This window comes from Microcaecilia unicolor, chromosome 2 (assembly GCF_901765095.1).
Source record: "Microcaecilia unicolor chromosome 2, aMicUni1.1, whole genome shotgun sequence".
Classification (NCBI taxonomy): domain Eukaryota; kingdom Metazoa; phylum Chordata; class Amphibia; order Gymnophiona; family Siphonopidae; genus Microcaecilia; species Microcaecilia unicolor.
Window position 1 is genome coordinate 644,434,980 of NC_044032.1, and position 12,648 is coordinate 644,447,627.

General features: G+C 44.7%; 1 protein-coding gene across 7 annotated transcripts in view; it reads right to left on the reverse strand.

The window, feature by feature from the left end:
* LARP1B (La ribonucleoprotein domain family member 1B) overlaps positions 1 to 12,648 on the reverse strand; it is a 603,652-nt gene that overhangs the window by 510,152 nt on the left and 80,852 nt on the right. For 6 of the 7 annotated variants that reach the window (XR_003940744.1, XR_003940743.1, XM_030191741.1 and 3 more), the window contains exon 4: positions 8,155 to 8,259. The exons of the other annotated variant lie outside the window; for it this stretch is intronic. Coding sequence is in view for 4 of the 6 variants with exons in the window: in XM_030191741.1 (XP_030047601.1) it covers positions 8,155 to 8,259 (105 nt within the window). In the remaining 2 variants the exon portion in view is untranslated. The remainder of the gene's footprint in view (positions 1 to 8,154; positions 8,260 to 12,648) is intronic. 7 annotated transcript variants of the gene reach the window in all.

Genomic DNA, 12,648 nt, shown 5'->3' on the forward strand with positions numbered 1-12,648 from the left:
GAAGCCACAGCCGTTCCACACACTGACTGGGAACTCACAAAGGCTGAGGCTTCAAGTGCAGACAGAGAACAAACACGGACAGAGGCTTCACCCCAACACAGGGTAAGCCTGGAGCAGAGGCTTCACCCCAAACACAGGGTAAGCCAGGAAGGACCCGCAGTCCACAGACAGACAGTGGCAGGGAAGACCCCCCACGGAAAGACAACAGACACAGAAAGAAGCTGGGCTGGAACCCAGAGAGAGGCTAAGCAGTAGTGCAGCAGACACTTACTAACCTGACCTAAGAGCATAACACCAATGCAAAGGCACTGACTGCAAGCACAGCACTTCCTTATGAAGGCTCTCACTGATGAGTCACCAGCAGTAGGATAGAAGCAGGAAGTACCTTGACCCCAAAGCGAGGCTTGACACACATAGGAAGTGAGCCCACAGGAAAGACAAGCAGGAGCCATCTTGGAAGCTGGCATAGAGCCGATGGCAGCCATCTTAGATGCTGGCTCCCTAGAGAGGCATAGCCCACACAGGTGAGGTCTAGTGAAGCAATCAGGTTCATGCTGGAAGCAGCCAGCACACCAGGACAGAGACAAGACTAACACAAACACAGGCAGAAGCCAGCAGTGCTGCTGACCCCCAGAAAGAAGGTAAGGCTGAGGGTGGTCACGACCACAGACGTGACAGGTATAGCTTATGTTCATTACAAAGAAAGCCAGCAAATATTTTGTGCATGCCGTGACTAGGTTATCTGCGCTCCCTTTCTGACCCATGTGCACACGTACTTGCACACACCTTAGAAAGAACACTGCCATGGAGACAGATTCCACAGGCCTGCAGAAGGGTCATCCCAAAACAAGATATTTACCACTGTTATGCTTCTGATTGAAGGCTGAATGAGGTTTTTATGGCAGACCCCAGCCATATCGAAAACCTGTTCTGGCAGTTATACATTCCAGAAATCAATATATTTTAATCAATAAATAGAAAATAAAATTATTTTTCTATTTTTGTTGCCCTTATCATTTTTCTAATCATGTTGGTCCCAGTCTCAGGTTTCTGCTTTCCTGTCTTCTCTTAACTCTCTTGCCAGGTCTCCTTGTCCATTTGTCACATCTTCCCTCTCCATGCCAACCATCTTCCCTCTATGTCCCTATCCCCTATGTCCAGCTTTGCCCCCCCCCCCCACCAGGTTCCTAATACCTCCTCCCATGTTCAGCTCTGTCCCTTACATTTTCCTTCTTCCAGATCTGCCCCCCCCCCCAATAATACCCTTTTTGCAGCTTTATTCCTTAGAACCTGTGCTCCCTGGAGACCAGCATCCCTCTTCCTTCCTACCTGCACATGCATCCCTCTGAACAGCTTTCTAGCCCTTTCCTCCTGCCCACTCCTAGTGGGCCCTGCAAGAGTCCCTTTCTCTTCCCTCACTCCTGTTCCCTTGCCCCCTACTTCATAGATCTAGCATCTCCTCTCCCACTGTTCAAGGGTCCCTGTCCCTCTCTTCCCCTGCCCAATAGATCCAGCATCTCTCTAATGCCTTACCCCAAAAGCCTCTTTTCCTCTCCTTCTCCCGGTCCACCTCCTGAAGGGTCCCTGTCCCTCTGTTCCCGCCCTCCCTAGCTCCTTTTCAGCCTGGACCACTGTCTTTTCACTTCTCTTATTTCCTCCATCAGTTCTTTCTTGAGGTACTCCCTCAGTTTATTTACTAAAGATAGGATTCTGAAATCCCAGGCATTTTGTGAATCTGCACTTCCCTTTCACTCTTATATCATACCATATTGTGCAATGATCACTACTAGGCAGGTGCGCACCCACCTAGACATCAGACACACCTTTTTTATTTGTGAGCTTAAGATCAGCCTCATCCCTTTCCTCGTGGGTTCCATCCCCATTTGCCTGAGCAGAGCACTTTGAAAGGCATCCAAAATCTCTCTTACTTTCTAATTCAGCAGCTGGAACATTTTTTCCACAGCTGGTAGGCTAAAAATCTCCTTGCAACATCACTTCCCCTTTCAAACCAACTTTTGGATATCTACAACTCGATCTTTCTCCAGCTTCTCCATTTGTGTTGGAGGTCTGTAGTTGACTCCCGGGAGGATACAGATTCCATCTTCTAGTTCCAAGACGATCCATATCGCTTTCTCCTTACCCGTGGCCTCCTGCATTTCAACCACTTTAAACAATGTTTTTCACATATAGTACCACTCATCTACCCTTTCGGCCATCCCTATCCTTCCTAAAGGGATTATAGCCTGGTATGTTTGTGTCCCATTCATGGAAATCATTGAACATGTCTCTGTGCTTGCAACAATATCAGAACCTGCATCTAACATCAGGGCTTGCAGATTCGGAGCTTTGTTACTTTGTTTACAAGCATTTCAGTCCACTGCTTTCCAGCTATGTTTTACTGGCTCTCTCGCATTCTGCAGAATTTGGACATTTTATATTGCAGTTTGTCTAAACAGCAAGAGGGTGGCGTGGAGGTGTGTTTTGAGCAGGCTCAAAATTAGGACACCTTTCTACAATAACTGAACAGAAAGAAACGCCCCAGGCAAAAAAAGGTGAAATTAGGCCTTACCTGCTAATTTTCTTTCTTCTAGATCCTCCAGACCATTCAAGACGCTTGGGTTATGCACTCCTACCAGCAGAGGGAGACTGAGAACACTAAAACTTCTTATACAAGTAGCCTGTGCAGACCTTCTACTAACCAGTAAAACAGTAACAAAGCAGAGGAACAAAACACCTCCACCTAAACAAAACCACTGAATCCACACTCAGATCCCCTCCCCTTAAGACGGGGAAATTCAACTGCAGATGGGCACAAACGATACCACAAACTGCCCTTAGTAAAACTCCAGGACCCAAATCACAGGAGCTACTAGAAATATCAGCAACTGAAATCTAAAGAAAATATCATACTGAACTGTCCGATACACTGGGTGGGCTCTTGAACGGTCTGGAGGATCTAGAGGAAAGAAAATTAGCAGGTAAGGCCTAATTTCACCTTCCTCAGCAATCCTCCAGACAGTTCAAGACGCTTGGGACGTACCAAAGCAGTAAACACATCTAAGGGTGGGACCTGCGAAGCCCAGAGGACAGGATTACAGCTCCAAAACTGGCATCCTCCCTTGCCTGTACATCCACTCTGTAATGTTTGACAAAAGAATGTAGGGAGGACCACACCGCCGCTCTACAAATGTCCACTGGTGGAACAAAACTACTCTCTGCCCAAGAAGCCACCATCCCCCTAGTGGAATGTGCCTTGAGCCCCACCGGCACCGTACGGCCATGCAATATGTAAGCTGAAGAGATGGCATCCTTCAACCACCGAGCTATAGATGCCTTAGAAGCAGCCGCTCCCTTCTTGGGCCCCCCATGAAGGACAAATAACCTGTTCGCAGACCTGAATTCCTCCGACCTGCGCAAGTAAACCTTCAACACTCTGCGCACATCCAATTTTGCCAAACGATGCTGAGAAGAATCCCCCGTCCAGTCCCCCAAAACTGGCAACGAAATCACCTGATTGACATGAAAGGAGGATACCACCTTAGGCAAAAACGAAGGCACTGGACGCAGCGAAACCTTTTCCTTAGAAAACCTCAGAAACGGAGGCCTACATGAAAGAGCCTGAAGTTCCGAAATCCTGCGAGCCGACGATATAGCTACCAAAAAGACCACCTTCATAGTAAGGTCTTTTATCGAACAAGACTCCAAGGGCTCAAAAGGAAAACCCGCCAAAGAGTCAAGAATGATATTAAGATACCACTAAGGAACTACCGGCCGCCGAGGAGGACGAAGCAACTTCACCCCCCTCAAAAAACGGACCACATTCGGGGAAGACACAACCGACCTGCCCTGCACCTTAGCCCGAAAACACACCAAAGCAGCCAGCTGCACCTTCAAAGATGATAATGAAAGGCCCTTCTCAAAACCATCCTGCAAGAAATCTAAAAAGCACGACACAGAAGCTGTCAAAGGGACACATGCCCGGTCCCCACACCAATCTTCAAATATTTAGGCATTGCAAAGCAAGCCAAATGTTCCTTACTCAGGGGGTATAATTGCCCTATAGCCCTGGCAACCTTCAAAGGTCCCTCGGGGTCAGCCCATTGAGCCGAAATAAGCTCTTGGATGGAGTCATGCAAAGGAAAGGCTCGAGCAGGCTTTCTGGTACTAGCCATCCTTGGATTAACAGAGGAGGCTGTGCCACTCCCAGGATCTTCAATCGAGAGGGCTTGTAAGGCATCTGAAATAAGCGCTGGCAGCTCCTCACGGTGGAAAATCCTTACCGCAGACGGATCATCAAGCTCCTGTGGCAATTCTGCACCTGACTCTGGCTCCTCAGCCCAAGAAGTTCTGCCAGACCCCTCAGAATCCTCATGGCCTGACCACGGGGGGGGGGGGGGGGGGAAGGAGGGTGTGCCACACTCGGAAGGGGAATTAGCCCTTCTGCGTTTTATCAGGAGGATAAGAAACAGGCAAAGCTAACTCCAAAAGGCCAGGATCCACCGGGGGGACAGGCAGAGGGACCAAAGATCCCTGTGGAAGAGCTCTTTTAAAGCATGTACGCCCTATGCAGCATTAAAACAAAATCAGGGGAGAAAACCGCTCCCTGACCGCCTGGATCCTGCCCAGGGCTATCAGCTCTATTATTAGCCTCACTCAGAGGGGACCCCCCCCCCCCCCCCCCCGGATTCAGGGCTCTCCATCGTAACGGAGGCCGCGCCATGTGGAAAATCCAAAATGGCGTCTGCTGCCAGCTCAGAGCGCAAAAAATCGCTGCTCGCCATGCTGGGGCCGGCTCTACCGTCTGTACAGCATGAATTACAGAGCCCCACTGCTGATTTGCGCTTGCCACATTTAGAACAGTGCTTTACAGTCTCTGCAGCCATCGTCGAAAACGGCGGTAAAATTAAAAAATGGCGGTTCGCGCCAAAAACGTCCCGATCGCGGGCCCACCCTGGAGGAGTCAGAAAACACTCTTACCTCACTAGACCGAGTATCACAGCTCCGGTCCTGCAGAAGAATCTCAAGAAAAAAACCTCTTTTCCAAGATTGCTGCGCTAAAGCGCAACGCGACTAATTATTTATTTTTTTTTAACGCTGTGAGGAAAGCAGAGGCAAAAGAGGTAAATAAAAACACTCCGGAAGCTCAGATAAGTGGGAAAGGCAGGGAGAGGCAAACCAATGTGCCTGCATCTACTGAGTGGGAAAGGACAGGGAAAAGCAAGCTAATATGTCCACACCCACATCCATGGGTAAGGCAGGGAAAGGGCTGACCTATGTGCCTTCAAAGTGAAGCTGCTATAGCCTCTAACACCCCGGCTAACAACTGACAAGCCAGGAGCCACCCCCAGGCAGATTTTTGATGGAGCTCGAAGAAGCTGCAGCCACCCTGCTTGGGGAGAAAGAGAATACTGAAGAGGCAGTGGAGCTAGCTGGCCATGAGCCACTGTGAAAAGTTGAGTGCTCTCTATCTCCCCCTGCTGGTTGATGGACACAACCCATACGTAATGGCTTCATCTGCTTGATGACAAGGAAAAAGAGGTAATGCTGGAAAAAGGGGGAAGATGGGGACACGGTACAATGTTAGAAAAACTACTACTACTACTACTACTACTACTTAACATTTCTAGAGCGCTACTAGGGTTACGCAGCGCTGTACAATTTAACAAAGAGAGACAGTCCCTGCTCAAAGAGCTTACAATCTAATAGACAAGTGAACGGTCGGTCCGATCGGGGCAGTCAAATTGGGGCAGTCTGGATTCACTGAACGGTAAGGGTTAGGTGCCGAACGCAGCATTGAAGAGGTGGGCTTTAAGCAAAGACTTGAAGATGGGCAGGGAGGGGGCTTGGCGTAAGGGTTCAGGAAGGTTGTTCCAAGCATAGGGTGAGGCGAGGCAGAATGAGGGACACGGTACAATGTTAGAAAAAGGGAGAGATGGAGACACCAGGAGGGCAGATATTAGAAAAGGGGGAGATGAGACCACCAGGTAGGCTTGTGCTGAAAAAGGGGGGAGATGGGGACACAGAAAGGGCAGATGCTGAACTTGGGGGTAGGACAGGGACAAGGGACACAGAAGGGAGATACTAGACAGGACAAATAGTGGTGCAGAGGGAAGAAGGATGGTGCACTTGACCACACAAGAAATGTCAGATGGGCAAGAGACCCTGTAAATGCAGAAGAAATAGATAAAAACAGAAAAGAGACAGTGGGACCAAAGCAAATGAGAAAATAAATTGTTCAAACAGTAGAAAAGTATTTTATTTTAAATATGATTTTAGGAATATGACAGTATTTAAAAATGCACATCTCCGATGTCTTCAAATTAGCAGCCCTGCAGGGGTCTGAGTGCATTTTCTTAAGTAATTTTGAATGTACTGCAGCACAGATTTTGATGGGTAGAATCAGGGACTGCAAATCCACATGAATTTGGGATGTCAGTTCACACTAGGACTGGTTGAAAAATCTCCCTTCTGGAGCTTGATCACTTGGCAGCTCTATGCACAGCTATTTCATAGCGGGGACATAAAACAAAAGATCAGTGCCAACAGATGTAGAGAAGGAAAGGAAGAAGACAAGAGGAAAGAGAAAAAATGGAAAGGCCAACCTGAAAAAGAATTTGTATGGCTGATTCGTGGAACATGGAAAAAAAGACTGGGAGCAGCCAAATTCCCAGACAACAAAGGTAGAAGAAAATTATTTTATACTTTGTAAGGACTGAGATGTACCTGCTTTGTAAAAGGTACATTTTTTTTCTATTTTGCAAAGTACAGGAGAAAATGCATTTCTGTTTCTTTTTTACCAGTATTGCACTGTATAAAGTCTGGCTTCCTTGGGCACAGAGGAGGGGGGGGGGGGGGGGTCTCTATTTCAATTTTTTGTTGTTTTGTTGCTCTCTATTCTGTATTAGATTGGTAGAATGGAATGTTGTCACAATTTGGGTTTCTTGCCAGGTGCTTGTGACCTGGGTTGGCCACTGTTGGAAACAGGATACTGGGCTAGATGGACTATTGATCTGATCCAGTATGGCTACTCTTATGTTATATAGATGAGGGTCTGTCCATGTTCTGCATGTGTGACTGAGGTGAAGATTCTGCTAGCATGTAGTGTCTGTGTAGGAATGTGTAACAGTGCAGCTTGTTCCAGTTTCCCAATAGTAGGTATATTGGTGCTCCAGAGTCCAGTGTAATATATATGGCACTGTCTTTTCATAGGTTGGTTAGGGCTGTTATGGTGTGGTGAGTTTTGTGTTCTATGGCAGTGTTTCCCAAATTGGTTCTAGAGTACCCCTTGCCAGTCAGGTTTTCAGGCTATCCACAATAAATATGCATGACGTTGATTTGCATATACTGCCTCCATTACATGCAAATCATTTTCATGCAGATTCATTGTGGATAGCTTGAAATCCTGAATGGCAAGAGGGTGCTCCAGGACCACCTAGGGAAACACCTTTCTTGGTCCCAGTGCAATATTTATAGCACCATCTTTTCATACATAGGTTAGGGCTGTTATGGTGTGGTAAGTTTTCAGAATAGGTTTTGGGTGTCTTTTTGCAGGGGTTTGTGTTACTTCACAAAGTGTCTAGCCCTATTTGAATGTAGGCTGTGGGGCAAGGGCCACCTTTGGTGGCCTTTGTCACCCAAAATTAAAATGCTCAAGACTAGTGTTCTTCACATCCTGTAGAGTCACCTCACAAACAAAAGCCCATTTGATTTAAACAAGGTGTCTAGCAGTGGAAGGAATGTGTGTGCTATTCCTGAGGTGATAGTCACCATTTGAATAGTTTTACTTTGTAGTTAAGAAGACAGTTTGCCTGCTCTGGCCAGTCAAGGGACCTCTTCTGCATCCTGCCTCCTTATGTAACTTACTGTTTTCCTTGTAGGCAGGACGCAACAGAGACAGCCAGTATTAATCAGTGCCTGCTACAGCCCCTGAGCAACAACACAGACACTGTTGTCTAGCTGATACCAACCGGCGCCTATTTTATAAAAGTCTGCTCCCCCTGAGATCAAAACCTGGCTACGCCTCTGCATGAATGTTCAGTTCTATGACCATCGAGCACTTATGTTTCAAGTTTTATGTATAACTGACATACTGAACCTTCACAGTATTTACAGTAAAACAGATTAAAACAGAATGAAATAGAAGTTAGGATTTACATTCTCTAGGGCAGGAGCAGTACAGAGGCTGCGGGTTCCATGCTCCAGATCGGTCTCGCCATCCATCTTTCCAATACTCCAAGGTTGATTGATCTCCAAAAGCATCTGTGAATAGGAATGTTTTCAGACCTTCCTAAATGCCTAGTAGATAATTTCTAAATTGTAAATAAGAGGTAAGAGATACATTGGGGGGGGGGGGGGGGCAGCTATGCTGCAAAACAACTTGAATGTAAGTGGTGAAATTTACATATGCAGGTTGTAAAATCCACCATTTACATGTAAATAAATTCAACCCACTGAACATGTTCAGGGTAATTTTATAAAGATTTTTGTATGTCTGAAGCCTGTGACACCTGAAAGCCTTTTACAAAATTACATGGTGGTATACTTACCAAGAATGTGTGTACATATAAAGCTGAACTCCTCTAAGCATCTCTGGGGGTATAGTTTGGGTGGAACTGCTCTGTACATGTGTATTATTAATTAAAATAAAGTACAAGCATATAGTATATATACACTCTTACACCACCTCAGAACTACTGGGGCTGGATCTAAAGAGCCTCTTTTATACAGGCACATATGTGCCTTTTTCAACTTCTTGTATAGACATCAGGCTTCAAATGAAGATGCTCTTTAACCATGTATTTTTGAAAAAGGGCTATTCCTAGTGTACATGCTGTTGAAATACATGTTAATTTTCTGGGGGCTCATTTGTCTTTTACTAAAGCTTCCAAGTTCAACAAGACTTTGTCAAATAGCTTGAACATTTTATTAATTTATTTTTATTAGGTAAGCATAGTAACTTGTTACAGAAAACAGAATAGAGTACAACAAACTACAAGGAAACAATACATCAAGAAGAAAAATACAAAATGCATATTATTGCTAAACTTCACTAATCCACAATTAAGGAAAGATTAATTTTACAATACCCAGGAAAGGAGAAAAAAATATATAAGAATAAGCAAATTCTTAAAATTAGCAGCCTGTTAAACGCGGATCATTAACTTCCTAATAGGTGAGCTAGTTGCAGATACTCCAACAGTAGCGGTGCCCAATCAAGACTCCAGGGATTTAGAGGCCACAAATGTAGATAAATGTTGGGGCACAAAATCTCTCACACATCCTGGTACAAACATTTACAAGGATAGTGCAGAAAAAATAAATGCCCTAAAGCTGGCTTCAATAACAAGAACCCACATCTTCTCTTTTGCGTTTCTTTAATTACATCAGAAAACAGTTAAAACTTTATAATTCAAAGTAAGAAGGATAACACACAAAAAAAACGTTTTGTCTATGAGGTTCCAACAAACAAGTCGCCAACAATGTAGATGTCACAGGACAGAATGATATTTTTGGCCCCCCCCCCCCCGAAAAAAAAATCATTTAAATCCCCACTATTCATTTCCAATGAGAGAGCTATAAACACTCCTTCTTTCTTCTTTGCCTGCAGGAGATAAACTTTAGATACCGGAAGAACAGATTCAGCAGGAGCCTTCAAAACAGATACAACAAATTTCTTATAAATATCAAGAACTGGCATTGTTGGCATGTGTAGAAAATGAATAAATCAGATTTGTCTGTGAGCATTATCCAGAACCTCTAACTTCCTTTGCGTAGTAGTCATATCTTTAATCACAATCATTTCTCCAAGATCTCCTCTGATTTCTTCTCTACTTCTAAAACTCAGATCTCCAAAATCACCAGTGCAAAACCTTGCTGTTGCATTACTACCTCCACCACTGTTCCAGATACAGAATACCTTCCCACAAGGTTTCCAATGAAAACACCTTAGGTCTCACCAATGCAGAGGAAAAGCATGCACATTTTAAACATCCTGACATGAAAACTAAGTTACTTACCTGTAGCAGGTGTTCTGAGGACAGCATGAATATAGTCTCACATACAGGTGATATGATCCACATAGCCCACTGGGAACACTGCCAAGTGCACTGTCACTTCTTTGAGGCAGTGGCCCCACCGTGCATGCATGGGTGCCTTCCTGTTCAACGTGTAAGCATGGGACCAGAAGTACAGTATTAAAGCTAAGACCACTCCAAGGGGATGTAGGAGGGATGTAAGAATATATGTCTACTGTCCTCGGAGAACACCTGCTACAGGTAAGTAACAGCTTTCTCCGAGGACAAACAAGCATAATATTCTCATGTACATCTGACATTTGACGACTAGCACTAGTTCTCGCAAAAATGATCATTTCACCTCTCTTACAACAGGAACACTGGCTACCATTTGCTCACAGATTAACCTACAAGATCCTAGTTCTCACCCATAAAATTCATTATTCAGCACAACCATTATATCTCTCCTGTTTTATGATCTTCTACGATCCTTTATGGAGCAGCTGGTACAGGAGCGGACGAGAGAAGGAAAAATTCTAGACCTAATCCTTAGTGAAGCGCATGATCTGGTGTGGGAGATAATGGTGCTGGGGCCGCTTGATAACTGATCATAATATAATCGGATTTGATATTAGCTTTGAAGTATACATAGGAAATCAAATACGTCAGCGTTTAACTTTAAAAAAGGAGACTACGATAACATGAGAAGAACGATGAAAAAAAAAAAAAAAAAAACTTTAGAGGAGCAGCTGCGAGGATGAAAAATTTACATCAGGCGTGGATGCTGTTCAAAAACACCGTCCTGGAAGCCGAGGCCAAATACATTCTGCGTATTAAAAAAAGGAGGATGGAAGACCAAATGACAGCTCACAATGAGGTGAACCCTTACAGAGTTGGTCTCAAGACCAGACTCGGGAAAGTGCAAAAGGTATTCAAGCAGGGTATTAGCAGGACATGAAATGGGATCTAGGGCCTTGCCTTCACACTAGACGGAAAACCTCCTCCACTTAAAAGAGTAACACCCACAGTTCTTTAAAATGGGAAAGGTAAAAATGGACTATACATATCAAAGGTGGGCAGCAGCATCCCTTCGGGAACTGGGGCAGATCTGGGAAGAGGGAGAATGTATTGCGTTTGAAGCATTAAAGAGGAATATGGGCTGATGGACAGAGATGGCTTCTAGTATATACAAATTAAAGATTTTGTTCACCATAAAACTAAAGCTGATTTAATGCTACCAGAAACTGAGCTGGAATGTGCAATACATTCAGGCACTGGCAGAGGGGGGATCTCTAGCATATATCTTGCCCTGATACACAGATCCCAACCTCTGCGTACTTCTCAAAGTAAATGGGAATCGATGCTATCTTCTAATTACGACCATAATGGTCAAAGACATTTAAATATTTATTGAGACTCTCGGTGGCAACCCCCTTAGTGGAAAACGGCTATAAGATGTTATACCAGTGGTACTTAACTACACACAGGTTATTTCGCATATTCAAGACGGGTTCAGCAGCATGCTGGCACCAGTGTGGGGAAACCGGTATCTTCTGGCATATCTGGTGGGCATGCCCTGTCATTCAAGGGTTTTGAACAGATCATCACTCAACTGTTGAAAGGCCTCCCGAGGCTGCCGCCTGCCTCCTGAATGTACAACCACCAGGAATTAAGAAAGATCTTCATTATCTCATCTACCATATCTACACAGCAGCTCGGATAGTGATCGCGAAGTACTGGAAGCAAGCCACAGTGCCATCTGTTAAACACGTTTTCATCAAGGTGGACTATTGTTGTCTTATGGCTAAGCTCACTGCCAAAAAGCGGGGACAAATTATACAATTTTCTAAAATATGGACTCCCTATATAAAATAGCGAGGCATATCAGTCTGAATGTGTAGCGTTGGAACAGAGGCAGGTTCTTTTCTCTGAGAGTCACCATATCTGAATTTAAGGTTGGGCTTGGTTAATTTCGTGAGGGGAGGGCGGGGGGGGTAGACATACGATTGGGGGGGGGGGGGGGAGATATATGGTATGGTAATATTGCAATAGATATGAAAGTTGTTATCTTTGTTTGTATAACTGTTCATAAAGATTGATAATAAAAGAGAATTATAAAAAAATAAAATGGGAAAGGTAGACTTACCTATTTCCCCAAAGTGCAATTCAGACATTCTTTTTTTCATGCCTTTTGGGCCTGCCCATGGTTCCAGATGTTCTGGAAAGCTATAATCTCTTACTTAGGTCTGCTCCTCCTCTCTCCGGTCCCTCTTTCTCCATTGTGGTTTCTCTTGGATTATTTTGAGGTCTTTGTGTTGCAGAGAAGAGATGGCCAGCAACTAATACGTAAGGTGGGGACTGTGGGCAAAAAATTAATCTTGGGAGTCTGAACTGAGGGTGACATGCTGACTTACTGCGCATGGTGCAACAAACTACACTCTTTGATGTTACTGTAAAAGCCTGTGGCTACAAATCATTACTCCCTTCGAGCTTGTAGTGAAGTATTGAATACTTTATGAGTGATTGTTGGGATCTCAATGTGTTCCACTCCCCCCTATATATAAGGTTTCACTATTTTAACGGGGGTCACAAGAACCAAGACCCTCGGATTGCTAGCCCTGCTAGTAACTTTGTC